General features: G+C 42.4%; 1 protein-coding gene across 3 annotated transcripts in view; it reads right to left on the reverse strand.

Annotated features, from left to right (window-relative positions):
• Window positions 1-1,394: 1,394 nt before the first annotated feature.
• Window positions 1,395-19,685, reverse strand: part of LOC122804350 (serine/arginine-rich splicing factor 5-like) — a 587,000-nt gene continuing 568,709 nt past the window's right edge. For all 3 annotated transcript variants that reach the window (XM_044074161.1, XM_044074162.1, XM_044074163.1), the window contains exon 8: window positions 1,395-3,252. In XM_044074161.1, the coding sequence (XP_043930096.1) occupies window positions 3,045-3,252 (208 nt within the window). In that variant the 3' untranslated portion in view covers window positions 1,395-3,044. The remainder of the gene's footprint in view (window positions 3,253-19,685) is intronic.

A 19,685-nucleotide genomic window follows, 5' to 3' on the forward strand; every position in this document is an offset into this window, starting at 1 on the left:
ACATCCTGCAGGGGAGAAATTTTTGTGATGTAGGCAAACTGCCATGCAAGGTATCTACTTGTAGGAGCCTGAGAACTGGCATCCAACCTAGTCAAAGAAATTTCCACTAAGGCCTGGCGAAGGGCAAAGGATACAATCCCACATTCTGCCTCTGGATTAAGTAGAGACAGGCGAAAGGCCCTGGAGAGATGAAATTACTGAAGCCAATGTCTTCCAACGCCTCCACAGGACTGCTGGGATCATTGTGTCCCTATGCTACCTGCTAGTATGTTATTTAACTACTGGGGTCTTGACTTTCACCACAATTCTATAACGGTTTTCCTTTTAAGGGAGATTTTTCTAATTTTAAAGTTACTGGTTGAGGGATGTCCAATTGGGAGAAAGTGGATGACCCTTGTCCTAGTGTCTGAAGCTTTGTGTGTTCAAATAAGACTCTAAGGTTATAAACCTCACATACTAGGGTCTGTTAGTCAGATAAAAATAGATCTTTTCTGCAAACAGCGCAGGCAGTGCAAACTTTTTTCTTTGGTAAAATCCATCTTCAGACACACTTTAGTAATTTTTTTGGATGTCACTGACTTCTAGTAAGAGCTTTGTCAAAATAAAAAAAATGAATAAAAAAGCAACAGGCACAAATCAATACATGAAAAAGTCCACAAAGTGGTACTAATGCTCATTGGAACTGACTGGACAGACATATTAATTACAGATTACTTGAGGAAAAACTGCAGAGTATAGCACAGACTGCTCTCCCTTTTACACAACTGCTCCATCATAGCATTTTAAGACAGAACAGTTAAGGCTGTGTGCATATAAAAGCTCTGGAATTTAGAATGTAAGGGTGGACTTCGATCTGCAGCTAGTCTCCATGGAGAAGGATACTTGCACAGTGAGTCTTATAACATGCACTCTACATTCCAAGGCATTCTCAAGATGGTAGTAAAAGCAAAAATGGCAAACCTGCATACAAGCTTTTACAAGGACTACAATGAAAAGTTAAAACAAAAGGAAAACTGAATACAGAAAGGGCCATTCCTTCACTTCTGTATCACTGATGATCAACTTAAGCCGGAATGTAATATCACAACTCAATGCTACTTGGAAAAAGAATTAGCCATGCTTTAAGGTAAACTACTTCGTAAACTGCAAAATAAAATATAACCTGCTCCTTCCATGATGCAAGAAACAGTATCCCAAGGTAGGCAATGTAAACATAACTTAAAGGTGTAACAAAGTGCAATCAAAGAGTTATATAGATGCATGTATATTATACAAGAAACTCCACACCTTTGCAACACAATTTTCTTCAGTTTGCTGTTTTAAGACCTTTTCAACTCCTCATACCTTGCAAGTACGAACTGCAGCAAAATGCTGTTCATCAACAGGCATAAAACTGTAAATATTGCATCTTTATTTACCATATCAATCAAGCCTTTAACAATTGATTTACAAAATTCTTGAATGCACTTTCAAGACCACCTACAACTCAAAGACAACAAAGAACAAATCTAACACCTGTGCTTTCTAGATATCAACTGCAACTGAAGACTGAACATAATATCAAAAGGAAGAGGGGAAAAGTTCACTTTTACCATCTGACTTTTCCATGGTCACAAGCTAGTGGGATTCAACTATACAATTTTAAGAGAAATTTTATCTTCAGTGACGGTATCTAAAAATAGAATGTTGACATTCTGTAACTATACAGTCTTCATTCTATATGCAATTCAGCATTTTATCAAATTTTATGACAGGAATTACACAAGCTGCCTGGTATGATTGTCACTTCAGCTAGCATACTCAGAAGCAGGTACGTATTCTGCAATCTGACAACAAAAACCAGAGTACAGCAGAATTTTTACACCTTCATTAAAAGGTCAAAGTGAAGTCTCTTGAAATCCAAACTGGCCTTACTACTCAGTTACAAAGCATATTGTAACAGGTTACCTTTTGTAGAGGAACTGGGGAGGTTGATAACTGCTTCATGTGATCTTAAACAAATTCTACACTAGGACCGCTGCATCAAACATACATGTTTATGTTCCATGATCAGCTGCTTTTTAGTGACTCATCTTCAAAATAACTTATGCAAAATGCTGCAGAGGGAAGAGAAAAGGCTATTTGAAACAAATTGTTTTAACATGGTTCTGTTTTTCATGACATAAGCTATAGGAATACAGGATTTAACAAAATTATGACCAACCATAAAACTTAACTGTAAATCTGCTATGTATTCCATCTACAGTAAAGATTCATAAAATGGGCAGCAGTACAGATTAATTTTAGAGAAAAATACAATTTGGGTTTACAAAAAAAAGGGGTAGGAGGATGCGATTAAGAATTGCAGTACCTGAAAGCCAATTAAAATGTGGGTAAGAAAGACATGCCAGTCATTAAATCCATACATTAACTTCAGTCAGCTTGCTGCCTTATGTATGTTTGTACATATGCCTATGTAAGAGGCGGACTTTTATGATTAACCTAAGTAGCCTGATTCATACAGACTAACAAGAATTCTTTTCTAATGCAGCCTTCTCTCTTTTTAGCTCTAAAGAGTAAAGGTTTTCACTTCACAAACAAAATTACTATTTTTTTTTTTATTATTAAATGAAGTCAGATCATAGGATACAACCCGGAGCAGTTCTTTATCCAGGACTTTACTGCTGCTATGTAATTCTAAACTGCACACCATATCCTTTTTAAAATGGTTCATCCACGTTACTCTATACAGGGAGCAACATATTATGCAAGTTTTGGTACTGGCTCTCCTGTAGAATGGTCTCCAATACCACAAACTCAACTAATCTACTTAAAATAGTGCAACTCAAGGCACCATTTTTTTAAACAAATCTTCCATGACAACATTCACAAGACAGAAAAAGGCAAATACAACTCCTCTGAAAGCTTTTACATACAGGTATTGTAAGCAATACAGTAACACTAAATGGATTAGTCAATATTAATTCTTATTTCCATACACAATGAAAATATTAACCCCAATTTTTCACATCAGCAAGTTTTTCTTTTACGATGTTCTGGACTTCCTAATTGTTGCTTTCTACTGAACGTGAACTGGAACGTCTTCTAGCCTGCTGAGGCGACTGAGAGCGAGAGCGGGATCGGGAACGAGAGACGGAACGGTTACTCTTGCTCTTCTTCTCAGGTGTACGACTCCTGGAACGAGACCTGGATGGGCTGACAGATTTGGATTTGCTTCTGGACCTGGAGTAGCTTCTGGAACGAGATCTGCTTCTGAAAGAAATAAGTACACATGTTCAGCTAAAGATATTGATAACACTCTCAAATCAAGCATCAATGAGCAAAAATCCATCGTGTGAAAGTCATGAAAAACCTCCCACACCACAACACAAAATGAATAAATCATTGCCATTTAACGGTGAATTACTTTGTATGAAGCTTTGAACAGCAACTTGGGCTTTCCACACAGTCAAAAACACAGGCTGCATTTCACAGTCCTGTCACTTTATTAAACAAGTAAGCAACCTTACAAATTTGTATGCACAACTCCCCAAGGTAAAACAGACATTAACTTTTTAGTTGAGGCTTCAGGTAGTAAAGCTTATAAAATGAAGACAGATTGAAGACAAACACCTAGGAGAAAAAAATGTGGGGCTATAGTTTGCTTGCCAAAGAAAACATCTAATAAGGAGGAATGCATGACTGCCATAATTCTTGCTGCCACACAGCCAGATTCTCCCAACTGGTTCAAAATTAGGGAGCCTTCACTGTAAAGGTTACACATACTGTGTGTGCGCCCATGTGGGTTTAAACTGGGTGCCGTGTGCAGTTTCCTCCACACCCAAAGGTGTGCTGTAAGTAAACCAGTGTTCCTCCAAATTCTTCATAGGGATGGGTGGTGTACATACAAATGGAGAAGCATTCTGCAATGGGTTATTTCCTCACCCCTAACACCCCCCCCCCCGACTGCGGGGACACCATCCAGTTCCACCATATACCTGAAGTGGAGGTTAAACAGGTAACTGAAGCATGACTGAATATACATTGGCAAACATTTTTAAAAATGTCACTTACCTGTAGGGTACTTATCCCACAGAACTTACACCTGCAGAGTACTTGTCCTTCCTGATGACAAAGTCAAGGAACTGCCCATTGAGAAGAAAAAAATTTAAAGAAAGAATAGGCTCTCTCCCCAGCCTCAGTACTTTCCTGGAAAGGAGCAACAGAAAACTAAAGGGACAGTCAACCTTGTCAGAGATATCGATGACAGAACATGTGAAGCAAGGAGTTGATTAATCCTCCACTATGGCTGAATTGTACCTAAATAGTTTACTAGGCTTCACCTGCCACAAAACATTGTTCAACTAAATCTGCATCAAGCAAAGTTTGGCAACAGAATTTTCCTGTTATACCTTAGCAGACAGTAACTACTTAGTCTTGCAAATTAGTCCATACGAGTGCCACTTCTCTGGACATACAACCTTTTCAAGGACAGACTTTCCACTATTAGGCCTGTTTGGAAAGGTAAAGTTATTTAAGTTGCACTTGCACATAACTTGAGATGTTCATATTCCTCACTGCCACTACAGCCTTTAGGCTATAAGGGTTGTTTCTTGCCTAGGAAAAAAACAAGCCAGCTTCAAAAAGCTCTGGCTCCACCATCGCACCTTCACTCTGAATGGCTAATCCCAAGGAGGGAAAATGGCATACGAGTGTGAAGAGTTGTTCAGGACTTTTGCCCATACAGAGAGAACAGCCTAGCAATCCTAAATCAAACAACCAACAATTAAACATACAAGTAGAGAGAAAAAAAAGCCCTATTTTATATCTCACCTACAACTATATACAAAAGTACAGGATCAAGGGTGAGTACGGCTAGAGCATTAATAAGGAATTCAACATCTACTGTTATGGGTGAGTGCAGCTTACACAACTGTACTATTTCCATCATTCCCACTGCTGCAGCACTTAGAATCCTGTACCTGGTGTTTAAGGTTCAGGGTACAAAACTGGGAAGTGTGAGACACTTTTCAAAGTAAACTCAAACCACTTTGGGCATGAAAGAGAATTTTTTTTCCTTAAAAACATCAGACAGGGCTCACCTATCAAGACAGCTTGCAACTCAGATGCTCTTGCAGATATCAGAGCAGTGAGTACAGTTTTAAGTCAAGAACCTTAAATCAGCTTGATGGGCAGTTTCAAAAAGCGAGTCAATTTATCCAGCACAAAGTTGAGATCCCAAGTAGGAGCAAACTATTTATGAAGTGGTCTCTGATACAGAACTCTTTTCAGAAACAGTTTCATAATAAACAGAGAAGAAAGAGGCGGATCCACTGGCAGACACTAAAATGACTGCAAGACAGACCTTTATAAAGGAGTAGGAGCATAAAAGCAACTTGAACACAGTTGAATACCAGTGGTACAAAATCCCAGTTGGGCCCTTAGTTACTGACTGGGCACCAACTAGAAAATTGTTTCCACTTACCAATATAGGATTTTCTAGCAGCAGGCTTGTCTCTTAGTACCTACTGCACATCCTCATGAAATAAGTACATAAATGGTAATACTGAATCATCCAGTAAGTTAAGTTGATTGACTGTGTATCAAACTCCCGTCTTGTGTGACCAGATCCAGTTTGTGAGGAAGCTTGTGGTAAAATACAATTGTGTAAGAATGTACCTTAACAGTAGATGTCCTACTCATCACTACTTCAGTATTCCATATGGGTCGTCACCACTGATGTCTGCCCTGGGTACCAAAGCTTCATCTTCCCAAGGTTGTATTGTATGTTTGATGCATGACCTCAGCTCGTATGCACTGGGGAATACAGATGGATGTACAGTCATGGATCCTCAGAATATCTGCACGTCAGCAGCTCTAAGACCATGGAAAGAGGGAGACCGGTCAACTAGGAGGGTTTAAGAAAACTCCCCTATTCTCACATCACACAGCAGAGGTTAAAGCAAAGTGGGAGAACAGGAAAGTTGAACTGAGGCAGAGAAGAGGGTGTGATGGACAGTGGGATGGAATACTGCAGTAGTGATTAGGACATCTACTGTTATGCTAAATTCTAGCACAACTGTATTAAGTCTTGACAAATTGCTGTGGTAGTATCCCTGGTGCATGGGTGAATGCCTGAGCTAGAAGGATGAGGAGTTGGCTGCTCAGTTTAAGAACTGACCAGCAGTCCAGACAGGACTGATATAGATATAGCATCAATTTTGTAGTGTTTGGTAGAGGTGTGTACAGTGAATCAAGTGGCAGCCAGCAATACAGACCTGGAGTCTACTCCTTTGTCAAAAGCCCCTGAGGAAGTCACTGGCCAAGTGGAATGTGCTTTAGGGCAGGAATGCAAGGTCTTTCCATAGTGAGAGCAGCAGAAAGACAGCCTTAGAAATTCAAGCTACAATCGTTTGCTTGGAGACTGTCCGACCCAGCTTAGGTCTCATAATACAAACAGCTGGTCAGTCTTTCTGAAGGATTTAGTTTTGTCCAGATAAAAATCAGAGTTGCCTGAAAATGTAAGATCCTTTCCCGTTTGCAGATTGGGGAAGAAAATGGGTAATTTAATAACAGCTTGATTGAGTGCAGCTCATTCACTACCTTAGGCATGAAGGTGACCATCAGGGCTAATCCATCCATGTCCTTGTGAAAAATGAGAAAAAGGCATGGTCATTACAGCCTTTAACTCAAAGTCTACAAGTAGAAGCAAGAGCCAAAAGGATAGTTTTACAAGTACAGAATTTTAGAACTGGAAGATGCTTGTTCAAAAGGGGGCAGCATATGCTTTTTCTTGTAAAAAATTAAGACCCTGAGGGGAGAGATGGGTTTCTTTGGTGGTTTAAGATGCAGGACTCCCCCACGAGGGAAAGCCTGACCTCTACCCTAGCCATAAGTGGAGGGCTAACAGGGAGGCAAGCTATGGATGGCTGACAGGTGAGCTGTTATATAAGAGTTGGCTTAACTTGATCAAAGTAGCTCAGAGCTACTGCAGTACAGCAGGAATTTGTGATAACAGTGGTCCTGACAATGTTTTAGCACCAGGAAGAAAACCTTTCCCGTTTATCTGTGTAAGATTTTCTAGCAGTGGGTCTCCTGGCCTCTTTTAGGACTTGAACAATCTCTTCAGAGAATAGGGTTTTAACTCAAAAACACCTATCATCCACAGGGTCAAGTTGAGAGATGGAAGATTTAGGTGGAGCAGCATTCCTTTTTGCAGAGTTATCAGGTCCAGCTGAAGAGGTATTCTCCTGCAGTTTCCCTTTTTCAGGAGAAATAGCAGTGGAAACCAATGCTGCCTTTGCCAAACTGGTGCCAGTATAAAGGAGTTTGGGTGCTTCCTTCTGTGAGCTGAAAATATTTTTTGGAAGGGGCGGCAGAGGAGGAAAAGCATAAAGGAACTTCCTGGTCCATAGGACGGAAAAGGCATCTATCCTCCAAACTGTGCGACAAAGGTCCCTGGTGCAGACTTGGGGGAGCTGATAGTCTGCTGGTGACAGAGATCTGAGACATGACCCACTAAAGGGTGATAGCTTGGAAAACTGATCTGTTCAATGCCCATATATGGGGGTCCACCAGGGAAAGGCTTAGGGAGTCTGCTAGCACTGTCCTGAGAAGGGATGTATGGGGCTGTGAGCATGATGTTCAATTGGGTTGCCAAGTTCCATGCCTCCTGTGCTAACCAGGTGCCTCCTTGTCTATGTACCGCAAGACTGTGGTGGTGTCTGTGTACACTAAGTGGCCTGGGTTTCCAGAGGTGGGTGAAAATCTGAAGAGCTTCCAGAACAGCCTTCATTTCTTTCAGAGTGATATGTTCCTTCAGGAACTCGGGTCGCCATTTCGCCTGCACTGTGCGATTCTCTCCATGACCCTCCACTTGTCAAAGTTCTCTATGTGAACCTGTTGTAGAGAAGGTGGGGTGATTGGTAGTCCTATCCCTTCTACCAAAGCAGCTCCTTTTTGAGACAAGGGAGGAGGGGAATCAGGGTGCCCAAGGGGGTGATAGTGTTGAGACCACAGAGATTTCAGGTACAACTGAATTTCTCATGTGAAGTTTGGCCAATGGGAGCACAGGGATGGTGATCACCATGAATCCTAAAGTCCTGGTTGGTGATAAAAATGGCCATTTTTTTCCCATAGTTTGTCTCTAGTTATCATAAGGGTATGAGTGGCTTTTGAAAGCCAGAGAGATATGGTGGACTTAATTCGGACTTTGCGAGGGGGAGCGAGTAAGATGCTAAGGAAGGTGGAGTTGAAAGCTAGGACAGCTTCTTCTAGTGGGAGTTGGGTAAGGAATTTCCAGTTTACTTTAGAGAGGAGGGCATTAAATGTTTCTGGATGGAAGTTAGTTTATGACAAGTGATAAATTTAGGAGGTTTTCAGAAGTGTGGAGTGAACCTAAGCACTTTTATAGACTGTAATCGCTCAGGGTGTTTGGTAGGGTTTCAGGGTTATGACATTTGGAAGGATTAGCTACAAGTACCCAGTCAATAAGAGTACTAGATGAGAGAGAGCTGTTTGTATGGGTAGTTTGGGAGATTAGCTGTGTAAAGCCATATAAATTAATATGAGTATTGGAGTTTGGATTACTGAGAATTAACCAGTTAATGTTGACATCCGCAAGGAGGATAGTTTCATTGGGGATGTGCTGAGAAAAATATGAAAATATTTTCAAGCAGAGGAATGTCTCCTGGAGGAATACAGATGGCTACTACTGTGACAGTGGTGTGGTCATTCATTTTAAGGTTAGCTGTAAGTAGTTCAGCAGGAGAAAATGATGGGATAGGTTTCATAATACTTGTAATGGTGAGGTGGTTGGAGTAGAGGATGGCAATACCACCCCCTTTTTTGTTTTGGTGATCTATGCGGAGTATATTATAACCAAGGGGAGAATGTCTTTATCAGAGGTTTGGGGTTTTAGCCAAATCTCTGTTAGGGTGATGACATCAGGGGTGTGGAAAGCTATCCAGGCATGGATTTCACTAACTGTTTAGAATACTACGGCATTCAGAGAGTAAAATAAAATAGGTTTGTTTGGTGAGGATGAGTTTAAGTTGGGAGAGGTAGAGTTATGCATGGTGGGGTGATGTATGGGCCAAGGATTTGGATGCATATTTCCTGATAGAAGCAGGACTACATGAAGTTGGTAAAGTTTGAAATTAAATGGGTTGTAAGTCAAATACTTAGTCTTTGTTTTAGATGCTAGAGTTAGGGGAGGAAGTTTGATTTTGGGCAGAGGGATGTTCAAGGAAAAGATAGAGAAGGAGATTGTAATAGAGATCCCACTAATCCCCATACGGTTTCTCATCTCTGCAGTACTGACAGGTGGTAGTAGTAAAAGATGCAAGAATGAGAAGTAATGGAGGCAAGAGGAAAATGGAGAGGGTTGCAAAAGCCATGGCCTAAGGTGGGGAAGTAGGATTGGGATGGAGTGAGGAGTGGATAAATGACTAGGAAAACTAAGTTGTTGGGACCTGTTAGAGAGTCTAAGTAAAATTTAAGTGAAACAACCTGTAGGGGGAGAAGGGGATATACGGAAAGGAGGATTTGCAGCAGTCTAAACTATGAAGTGATAAGTAGGGGAGGGTAAGGTGTTTAGAATGTTATAGCAGACAGTAAGGGGTGGAGTTAGGGGAGGAAGGGATTAGGTGGTTAGGCAAAGGAAATATGGGGGCGGGTGGGAGGAGAGCAAAGTGAGCCAGGGCGGAGCAGGACTGACCAGGAAGAGTCACCACAAGAAACAATCAGAATCAGCAGGGCAGGAGGGAGAGAGTAAGGAGCACACAGAGTCGGCAGGTAAGTAGAAGAGGTGGGGAGGTGTAGACAAAGACAGAAGAGATGTAATAGCAAGGTATACACAGGTATTTGCAGTAAGATAAAAACAGTTAAAGGGAAACCACAAACAGAAAAACAAAACAAAAAAAAAAAAAAAAAAAAAAGTATAGCTAGCTAAGAGTGGACACTAGGGTAGTGACCAACTTATAAATGGCAGAGAGACAGAGGAAAGGTTTCTAAACAGATTAGTAAGGGGGGGCTCTCAGTGGTGTGCAGGTATCCTGTACAGCAGACAAAAAGACTAACATCTACATTTATGGTTAAATAAAAGTAGAGTGTATTCACTGTTGCAGTCATCACATTTGAGGGCTACCTGCAAGCAGATAACTCAATCGGCCTAATTATCAAAGTCTTGGGCCCTGTGTCGATTGCTGTCTCATCTTCCATGACGTCCGGTAGTCAGGGGTATAAAGCATGCAGCAGACGCCATTACATCCGTTTTTCTGGCCCCAGATGTCAGGTACCCCCATAATGGGAAACAAATATATACAAGGTTACACCTCCAACAAAAAAGCAAATACACCACAAATCTTGAAGCATAGTAAACAAGAATAGAGGTATATATAGTCAATAGAAGTCTGGGGGCTGGAGGGAGGGTAACCAGGACTGCAACAGTGAATACACAAACATCTACATTTAGGGTAAGTGCACACAACTGTACTATGTTCTTAGTGTTTCACTGTTGCATTTATCACATTTGGGTAGATTCCCAAAGCTAAGGATGGAAGAAGGTAATTGGATAGCATTAGGACCAGCTATAAAGGCCCTGCAAGACTGCAGTGGCAAAGCCAGCTCTGGATTTAGGAAAAAATTGGCAAGTGGCAATGCTTGAAGGTATGTACAGAACTCCAAGTAGCGGTTTCTAGTATGTCCCTGGTAGGAACACCTCTGAGAAAGGCTGCAGAGGTAGACGCAGCCCTGGTGGAATGTGGTCTTATCCCCCTGTGGGGAAGGTTTTCCATGGTACTTACAGTAAAGATGAATGCAATGTCCTATCCACTTAGAAATGGCCTTCCCCTCTGCCCCTGCAGCAAATGCAACCAGCAGCTACTCAGACTTCCTGAAGCTTAGTCCTGTCAAAGTAAAATCTACGTTGTCTGTGCACATCCAAGGAGTGCAGTATTTGTTCCCCTTTGTTCTGTGGATTAGAAAAGAAGGCTGGCAAATGAATGTACTGATTAAGGGCCACACTGGAAACCACCTTGGGCACGAAGGAAGGATTGGTCCTGAGGGACACCCTGTCCACACGAATGATGAAAGCCTCCACTGCCATGAAGGCCTGCAATTCAGACACCTTTCTTGCTGAAGTGATGGCTAGAAGGAAGTCTGTTTTCCAAGAAAAGAATCTCAACTCTGCATTTGCAGCTGGCTCAAAGGGAGGTAGAGTGAGCTTTTCCAATACAAAGTTAAGGTCCCAGGCTGGAGTGGGGGCTCTCCTGGGTGGTCTTAAGTTTTTGGCCCCTCTGAAGAATTGCTTCAGCAGTGGACGAGAGAAGAGGGGTGGGCTCTATTGTAATGGGCTTAAATGGCTGAGGCATGAATTTTGAGGGAAGAAAAGGAAAGGCCTTTGTGAAGCATCTCGTTTAAGTATTGAAGAATATGAGGTAGACTGGGCACTGCTGTGCCCATCCCCTGAGTTTGGCTCCAGGAAAAGAATCTTTTCCATTTTTCAGCATAGGATTTTCTAGTACTAGGCCTCCTTGCCTCCAGAATGACATCCATCACTTGCTTACTGAGGGATGGTAACGGAGAGATCAGGTAATTTAGCCAGGCTGCAAGGTTCAGGGTTTGAAGCTGTGGGTGCAGAATCTGGCCCGCCTGCTGGGACAGCAGGACAGGGTAGGGTCTGAGGCAGGTGCCATGGTGCCAGCAGTGACACTGCGCAAGAGGGGGTACACCAGTGTTGGCATGGCCAGTCTGGTGCAATCAGTATTGTCCTTGGTTTGTTCTGTTGGATCTTTAGTAGCACTTTGGATGCCCTGTCCTTCACCTAGAAAAACCTCTTTCCAAGCCTGTGTGGGGAGTTCTTGTGCAGAATTTGTCCAATTGGTAGTTCTGAGGGGAAGCAAACAGGTCCATTTCTGGGCTCCCCTATTTGTTTCTCAAAATGTTGAGAATCTTTGGTTTCAGTTTCCACTCGTGTGGGTCCATGAGATTTCTGCTTAGGTCATCTGCCAGTGTATTTAGCTTCCTGGCAGGAATTGAGCTTGTAGGTGCACTTGTCAAGGCTATGCTCCAGAGAGCCATGGCTAGTCTGCAGAGAGGGTAAGAGTGGGTTCTCCCCGCTTGTTTATGTACCACATAACAGTGGTGTTGTCCATTTTTACCAATAATTGTCCTGGAAGAATGTGGTCCTTGAATGCTGTCAGCACATTCGGTACAGCTAGCATTTCTTTTTGATTGATATGCAGGTGCATTTGACTTTGGTTCCATTTGCCCTGAATGCACTGCCCTGCCAAGTGAGCCCCCCCATGCATAGTCTGATGAGTCTGTTAGGGTTTGGGCAGCAGGGGGTAGAGTGAATGGCAGTCCCTTGTTTTGGTGGCAGGTCTCAGCCCACCAAAGGAACTATCTTTAGACCAGGTACGATAGGAATAATTGATTCTAGACCCTGAGAATGTTGACACCATAGGCTTTTTACATGACATTTTAGTTTCCTCATATGCAGTCTTGTATATGGAACTAGTAGAATGCAAGAGGCCATGAACCCCAGGGCTTGCAGTATTTTCCTTGCAGATAGCTGGGCCTTTGTGGCCAATAGTTTGAAGTAGGCTGTCAAATGAACTTGTTTCTCTGGCATGAGGTAGGCCATCTGGGAAGTTGTATTCAAGCTTGCTCCCAGGAATACAATTTGTTGGCAGGGTACAAGATGTGATTTCTTTTTGTTTATGGTGTACCCCAAAGAAGTTAGTAATTTCTTTACAAATGTCAGATGATTTAATAGCATGTCCTGGCTTTCTGCCTGAATTAGACAATCGTCCAGGTAAGGGTATATTTGAATATTTCTTTGCCTGCAAAATACAATGACTGGAGCTAGGCACTTTGTGAATACCCTGGGCGCAGTAGATAAGCCAAAGGGCAGTGCAGAGAACTGATAGTGCATGCAGCCTGCTCTGAAGTGTAGGCATCTTCTGCAAGATTCCCCTACTGGGATGTGCAGGTAAGCTTCCTTTAAATCCAGTGTTGCCAACATGGCATTTTTGCCTAGCATGGGAAGCAGCTGATGAAGACTTAGTCTTAAGAAAGGCTGAATAGCCCTAATGCTTAGGAGAGATAATTTGTTTTTGAGCCTCTGCCCTTTGATTTGTGGGTACGTCTGGCCAACCGTTTTGGGGTTGGTAAGGAGTGGAAGTGGAATCTATATCCTTGGGGAACTATATTTAAAACCCATTTGTCCTGGGTAACAAGTTCCCAATTTTTTGTATGCAGGGCGATCTTTCCCCCTAAAGAAGTCAGTTGAGCAGGGCTTGGAAGGTTTAAAGTTAAGTCATTGAGACAGCTTGCCATGGGGGGGGGTTCTTACTACTCCCTGCTTTGGAAGTGGGAGCCCCCCACTGCTTAGACCTGTGATTAACTTGGGACTGAAGCCTGGGTGTTCTGCTGGTACTGGGTTTAGACTGACAAGGCCTGGAAGAGGCAGGAAAGGACCAATTCTTAGAGAGCCAAGGCCTACTAAATCTGGGAGGCTGTACTTGCAGGAAATCTTTAACAGTTTGCATAGATTTAGCTTTTTCCCTCCATCTTTTTAAGTACTACTATTGCTTTGTTGCCAAACAGGCGGTCTTGGTTTAAGGGAGCATCCAGTAATTTAGCTTTAACATGATCTGGCAAAGATTGCTCCTTAAGCCAAGCATGCCTTCTAAGTACAGACCCAGTGATAGCAGCCCTGCAAGATGCCTCTAATGAATCGCTGATACTTTAACATATGAAACTGGCAGTTTAAGGCCCTAATGGCCAAAGTTGCAGAAGTGTATACCTTCTTACTCCATCTATCCAGCGCCCTGGAATCTCTATCAGAGGGGGGTGGGGGGGTGGGTGGCAGTAGTAGCCTTAATGCCCTTGGGTCTCTGTGAAATGGTCACTGGAACCACAGTAGGATTTTTAAAAAGGAACTAGAGTGTCAGGTATCCTGTAATACCCATCAGGTTTTCTGGGAGCAGGAGGTAAGGTGTCAGGGGCCAGGCTAGATTCCCAGATGGCGTCCTCTACAATGTCCAGTACAGGAGGGATAGCTAAAGGCCTGTGTTAAAGCAAGAGTAAGAATTCCCTAAGCCTCTTTTTAGAGTCAGAGTAATCCTGGCTTTCCCAGCGGAAATGCTTCCTAACAGTATGCAAGTTTCACCAAAAGAGAAATCCTCTGGAGGGTAAGCAGAGGGAATGGAGTTCTCTGCATCAGAATCCTCATAGGTAGATAAGGGCAAATCCTGGTCATCAGAGAAAACAAATTTCAGAATGCTGATCAGAAGGAAAATCAGTCCTAGGTCTCTTAGAGGGAGAAGGGTGGCTTCCCCGGATTAAAGTAATAAGGTCTTCAGCCATTCATCATTTGTTTTTTATGCATAGGGGCCTGACCATGTGGTCTGGGCATCGGTTTTCTAGGCATGGATCGAGCTTTAGGCCTCGAAGAAGATGGCATTGGTTTAATATGCAAGTCAGTAGGCCTGAATACAGCCTCAGAAGCCGGTGCCTGCACAGCAGCTCCAGACCCATCCAAGGTAGAGACATCTGCAGGTTCCACAGTCGAAGCATCTCGCGACATACCAGACTCCGAATGGGTCAAAGTAGAGGCCTGCGAATCTGAAGTAGCAGGTATCAAGGGCTGTGAAAGCACCTCACTGAGTACCGCCGAACTGGCAACTAGCTTAGGAGAAGTGTCTTCGGCAGCTTTGGACCTATGCTGTCAGTCTTTTTTCGGAATGTCGGTAGTCGGGTGGTTTACCAAAGCCATTTCTGGATAATTGAACAGAGTACCAAAATATTTAGATGCAAAAATGAACCGACGACCAATAGTAAGAGGTTAGAATAAAGCACAAAACCGACAGTGAGGTACATCGTGGTCTGGGCCTAAGCAAGAATGCAGTATTAATGCAAATCTGAGGTATTTGCTTTCCACAAGAAATACAATTAACTTTTTCTGACATCGGTTTAGAGCAAGAAAAAGGATCCCCAACGGGGTAGTCAAAGACCTGAAACTCGAAAACGAAAATTTCAGGAGTCTGCTGACCGGTACTTGCCAACTGCTTCTGCGTCGGGCACTGCACGGCAAGAAAGACTGATGTAATGGAGTCAGCTGCATGCTTTATACCCATGATTACCTGACGTCATGGAAGACGAGACAGCAACCGACGCAGGAGCCAAGACTTTGATAATCAGGCCGACTGAGGGCTACCTGCAAGCAGATAACACAAATGTGATGACTGCAACAGTGAAACACGAAGAACATCTGACTGTACTGAAATATTTTCATTTATACCTGGGGTGTGGGAAGCCTGTAGCCTCAACTGCCAATTTCTGCTACTTCTAACAGACCTCAAAATTTCCACCTCTAGGGTTCCCATGAATTCTCTCTAATATTCCAAAGTTAAATTTGTTAAAGTGGGAACAAGCCAAGGAGCGTTTGTATAATGCATTATTTAAATTTGCTTTGCTTATTTGATAAAGATGTTCATATATTCTTTTCTTAAAGGATCTGTTTCCCCACAAAGTACATGGCACCCCATACATGTAGCAAGGTACACCACTCCTTTAGAATCACAACTGCCTCTTACAAACGTTACATTTGATTTTAAATTATTTTCTAGAATTACTTTGTCCTTCAACATAATATATGAACATTGGCCACAACTGCCACACCTTGTGCTACCTTTCATCCCAAAACTCTTCGACCCTACCATTTGCGTACCTCTTTCAAACACATTTTAAATGGATTCCTGTTTTATAAATGAACTTGGGGTTAACTTCCTAATACTTGGTAAATTTCAGTAATTGCTTTCAATATGTTCAGATTCTTTAATTTCCTGGGTTTGTGGACTGTACTCAAACAAAGGCCTTTCCAAAATACTGTGTGACTTGATCTTTAGTGTGGTCTAAACCTATCCCAAAGAGGTTTATATTTTTTACCCCACTGGGACTGCAGATAAGTTTTTGCATCATTTACCAATTGGGGTGGATAACCATGGGCAAGAAACATATCTGCTATTATGTCTAATTCTACCACAACATCATCGTAACTAGGTGTTATTCTGGCAGCTCTAATGCACTGCCCTTTTATAACACTTTTTTGCCTAAATGGATAACTGTTAGAAAATTCAAGCTATGAATTACTAAAAGTGGGCTTTTTATAAATTCTAGATTTAAAACCTTTTTCTGTTTGCTGAATTGATGTCTAAATTTCATTTGTATCAAAATTATGGGTAAAAAAAGGGGGTGTATTATATATTCCAGAAACAAACCTTTACAGCCAATTTCCCATTCAAGGGAAGTTTGCATATATGGGGGCAGAAGTGGCCCCCATAGCCACATCATTTGTTTAAAATACTCATTTTCATAGTATACATAATTATAATCTAAAACAATTGCCATTATATCATAAATTAAAGGAAATAAAATGTGTTCGGCTGTGAATTTTATAAATTTATTAAGCTATACGCAAGACTCCTCGATAACATTTTATGGAAAGGAACAGATACAGAAGCTGAACAATTTCTGGGCTCAATGGTGTCTGGATCCTTCCATGCCTTTAGAGAGACCAAATCGATGAGCTCATTGGCAGGCAGGACCACCCAGGAGGTAGACAAGCCAGTAACAAATACTCCAACAGTACAGATTCTTCCAGTGAAGGGTTGCTGGGCTTCCAGCCACCTCTCTGTTCCAGGATCTCAAGAATGTCTCCAAATGAGACATCAGGAGTTGACCGTGGGGACCCTTCATCATCAAAATCTGTATCTTTGGTGACAGACTCGGGAGAATCTAAATGCTTCCTCTTTCATGTTCTCTTCTTAGGGACCTCCTCTATGGGATACTCTGGGGAGCTATCAGAAGAGGAGGGGATACCCTGATGGGAAGCCTGTGGTTTTGGTATCAGCTGTCCCTGTAGAGAGGATACCTGAGAGACTACATGCAGAGGTGGAATAAATGCAGACTTGGGATACGAGGGTGTAGATACCATCTGAGTTAGAGATGCAGACAGAGCTCTCTCAAAAACCCTGAAGACCATCCTGGAGAGGTACAGGAACCTGGAACAGAGGACAAGACCCTGATCTCCCCCTGCTCTGAGGGCAGCCACCCCAAGGCCAAAGTTGGAACCGAACTGATAAAGGCTCAGAGAGAGATAGCTCCAAAACCCTTGGAGTTTACTGCAGCACTTCTGATCAAAGGGGGTAGTATCGGCTCCGAGAGCTCTCTGGATCAGAGTGGACCAAAAAGCTCAGCAAGTCTCAGATCCAAGGATACACAGATTCTCAGACCTGATGTAGACAGGTCTGGACAACTTGGATCAAGGGGCTCTGAAACCTCGATACTAATCAAAGAAGGAACTGGTAGTGGAGGTGCCTTGTATGTACAGGTTTTCCATACCCGATGGGGTAGGACCCAAGAAAGGGGTAGGCTGGCTCTGTGCAGAGATCTTTTTCATTAGCCGCTCCACACCCTGTTCAGACAGACGTCTAGAAAAGCAGAAGGATAGAGCAGACAGATTTAGGTCGCTCCAAAAAAAAAAAAAAGAAAATACTCTTAAGGGAACTGGATCCAGTGACGGGGAGTACCTTGTTCTAAGCAAAACAGACTGGGGAGTACCTTGTTCTAAGCAAAATAGAAATCTATTTTGGTGTCTGATCAGAGGTTTTCAGATCTGAAGAGCCTTTAATTTTCAGAGATGACCGATCCGAAAAAGCAGTTTGATCCAATCCAAGGACAGCTTTTTAGACATTGTTGAATCAGAGGAAAGGGCAGGATGAGAGTTTTGGTTTCTTCTTCAATGGATCTTATAAAAACCATAAAATCAGAAGAAGTTCTTTTGACTGATTTTTCCAAGGACCTGGCGGAGGCAGAAGTGCACAGAGAAGACAGACATCTTTTTTGGCTTTTCTTTAGATGCTCCGGAGATAGCTTTGTCAAGGAAGAAGGCAAGAGACCCTTTAAAATAAGTTTACTCCTTCGACCCAATGCTCTGGGGTTAGTGTGGCAGATCACACTGTTTTGCTGGTGGTGAAGAGGGCCTAAGCAAAAAATACATGGTGTGCAAGTCAGAAAGAGGTATTTTCTGACTAAACTTGCCACATTTTTTAAAGCCGTAATGTCTTCTCTCCTTTTCAGCCATAAGCAAACAAATCAGGAAGATACAAAAAGTACAGTTGTGTACACTTACCATAGTAAAGGCTGAAAAATTACCTACAAAGGTAGCAATTACTACATGAACATTATCTACAGCAAAGGCGAGGGAGAGAAATTAGAGGAGAGAGATATTAATGCTATCAACAGTACTCTAGTACAGAAGACAAATAATTTAGAGGGGTAAATTTACAGAATAAATCACAAAAAGTCACTTATTTACTTAGTAGTTGGAGAGACTACAGAAACCATGTCTTCCACCTACAGGTGGCAAACAAGATCTGGAGTAATGCGGGTTGGTGCATTTTGGGTAAGGGAGTAGCTCTAGAGTTCAAAGTTTATACGAACTTTTAAGGTGGCCAAGTCTGATCAGAGGGCTGGGATCCGAACCCATCAGTTGAGAACAGAATGAAAACTGACATGAGACGAAAGGCTTTAGGTAGAAGTATTAACAAATACTACTATTTTGATAATGGTACTCTGCACCTAAACAGAAAAAGGCACTAGAAGTGGAGATCCTTGTAGGCAATCTACCTGTGATGGCAAAAGATACCAACGACCACACGTACAAGACAGACAACTGCGAAATCGCATCTGGAATACCAGTGAGACAGTGAGTTTTTTTTACACTCATACGTCAGTTTATGCACCCTTATGTCCATAGGCTTAGGTCATATGTCAGACGTGTGGTGCTATGGAAAGTATTGGCTCTGGTACCCCCTAGCTGTACATTGATTATTCAACAAGATAACCCAACAATTTGGAATATTGCAACAGTGAACTATGAAAGGACAGTGTGCATTACTAGTGAAGTGCAAAGCACAGGGGTAGATTTTGCAAGCACCTTCTTGCCCAAGCTAAATTAAAAGTAACCAAACTGGGGGTTCTTAACATTTTCTAGAAAACTCCTGGAAGGGGCCAATATACAGAATGTCTCAAACTACTACTGAACCATGAATTGTCTCCTCCTCTTAAGCTGCACAATTAAAGTCTGAGACAAAAGTTGGAAACTGGCTTATAGGGGCAACTATAAACGCTCTGAAAGTCAGATTGAAAGCACAGACATCCACCTTTGCCCATATTCTATGGAGAGAGAATTATACTGCAACACTGATCTGCATGATTTTATTTTTTAACGTGCAATTTTTCCTGCTGCACCTGCCAAAAAGATTGTGGAAAGTACAGTGCTGTGCACTTACCATAAATGTAGATGTTGTGTGCTCACTGTTGCAGTCATCACACTTGGGTTATCTGCCTGCATGTAGCCCTCAGTCGGCCCGAATACCAGAGTCTTGGGATTTCTGTGTCGGATGCTGTCTCCTCTTCCATGACGTCAGGGGTATAAACATGCAGCAGACGCCATTACATCAGTTTTTCTTGCCCCAGATGTCAGGAGCACCCAAAATAGGAAGCAATTACATGGTGTGAAACACCTCCAGTAAAAAGTAAATACCATAACCATAAGATACTGCCAAAAAGAGGACAGGTCGAAAACATACAAGAGTCAGGGGGCTGGAGGGAGGGTAACCAGGACTGCAACACTG

This window comes from Protopterus annectens, chromosome 6.part0 (assembly GCF_019279795.1).
Source record: "Protopterus annectens isolate FY-2018-M chromosome 6.part0, PAN1.0, whole genome shotgun sequence".
NCBI classification, from domain to species: domain Eukaryota; kingdom Metazoa; phylum Chordata; order Ceratodontiformes; family Protopteridae; genus Protopterus; species Protopterus annectens.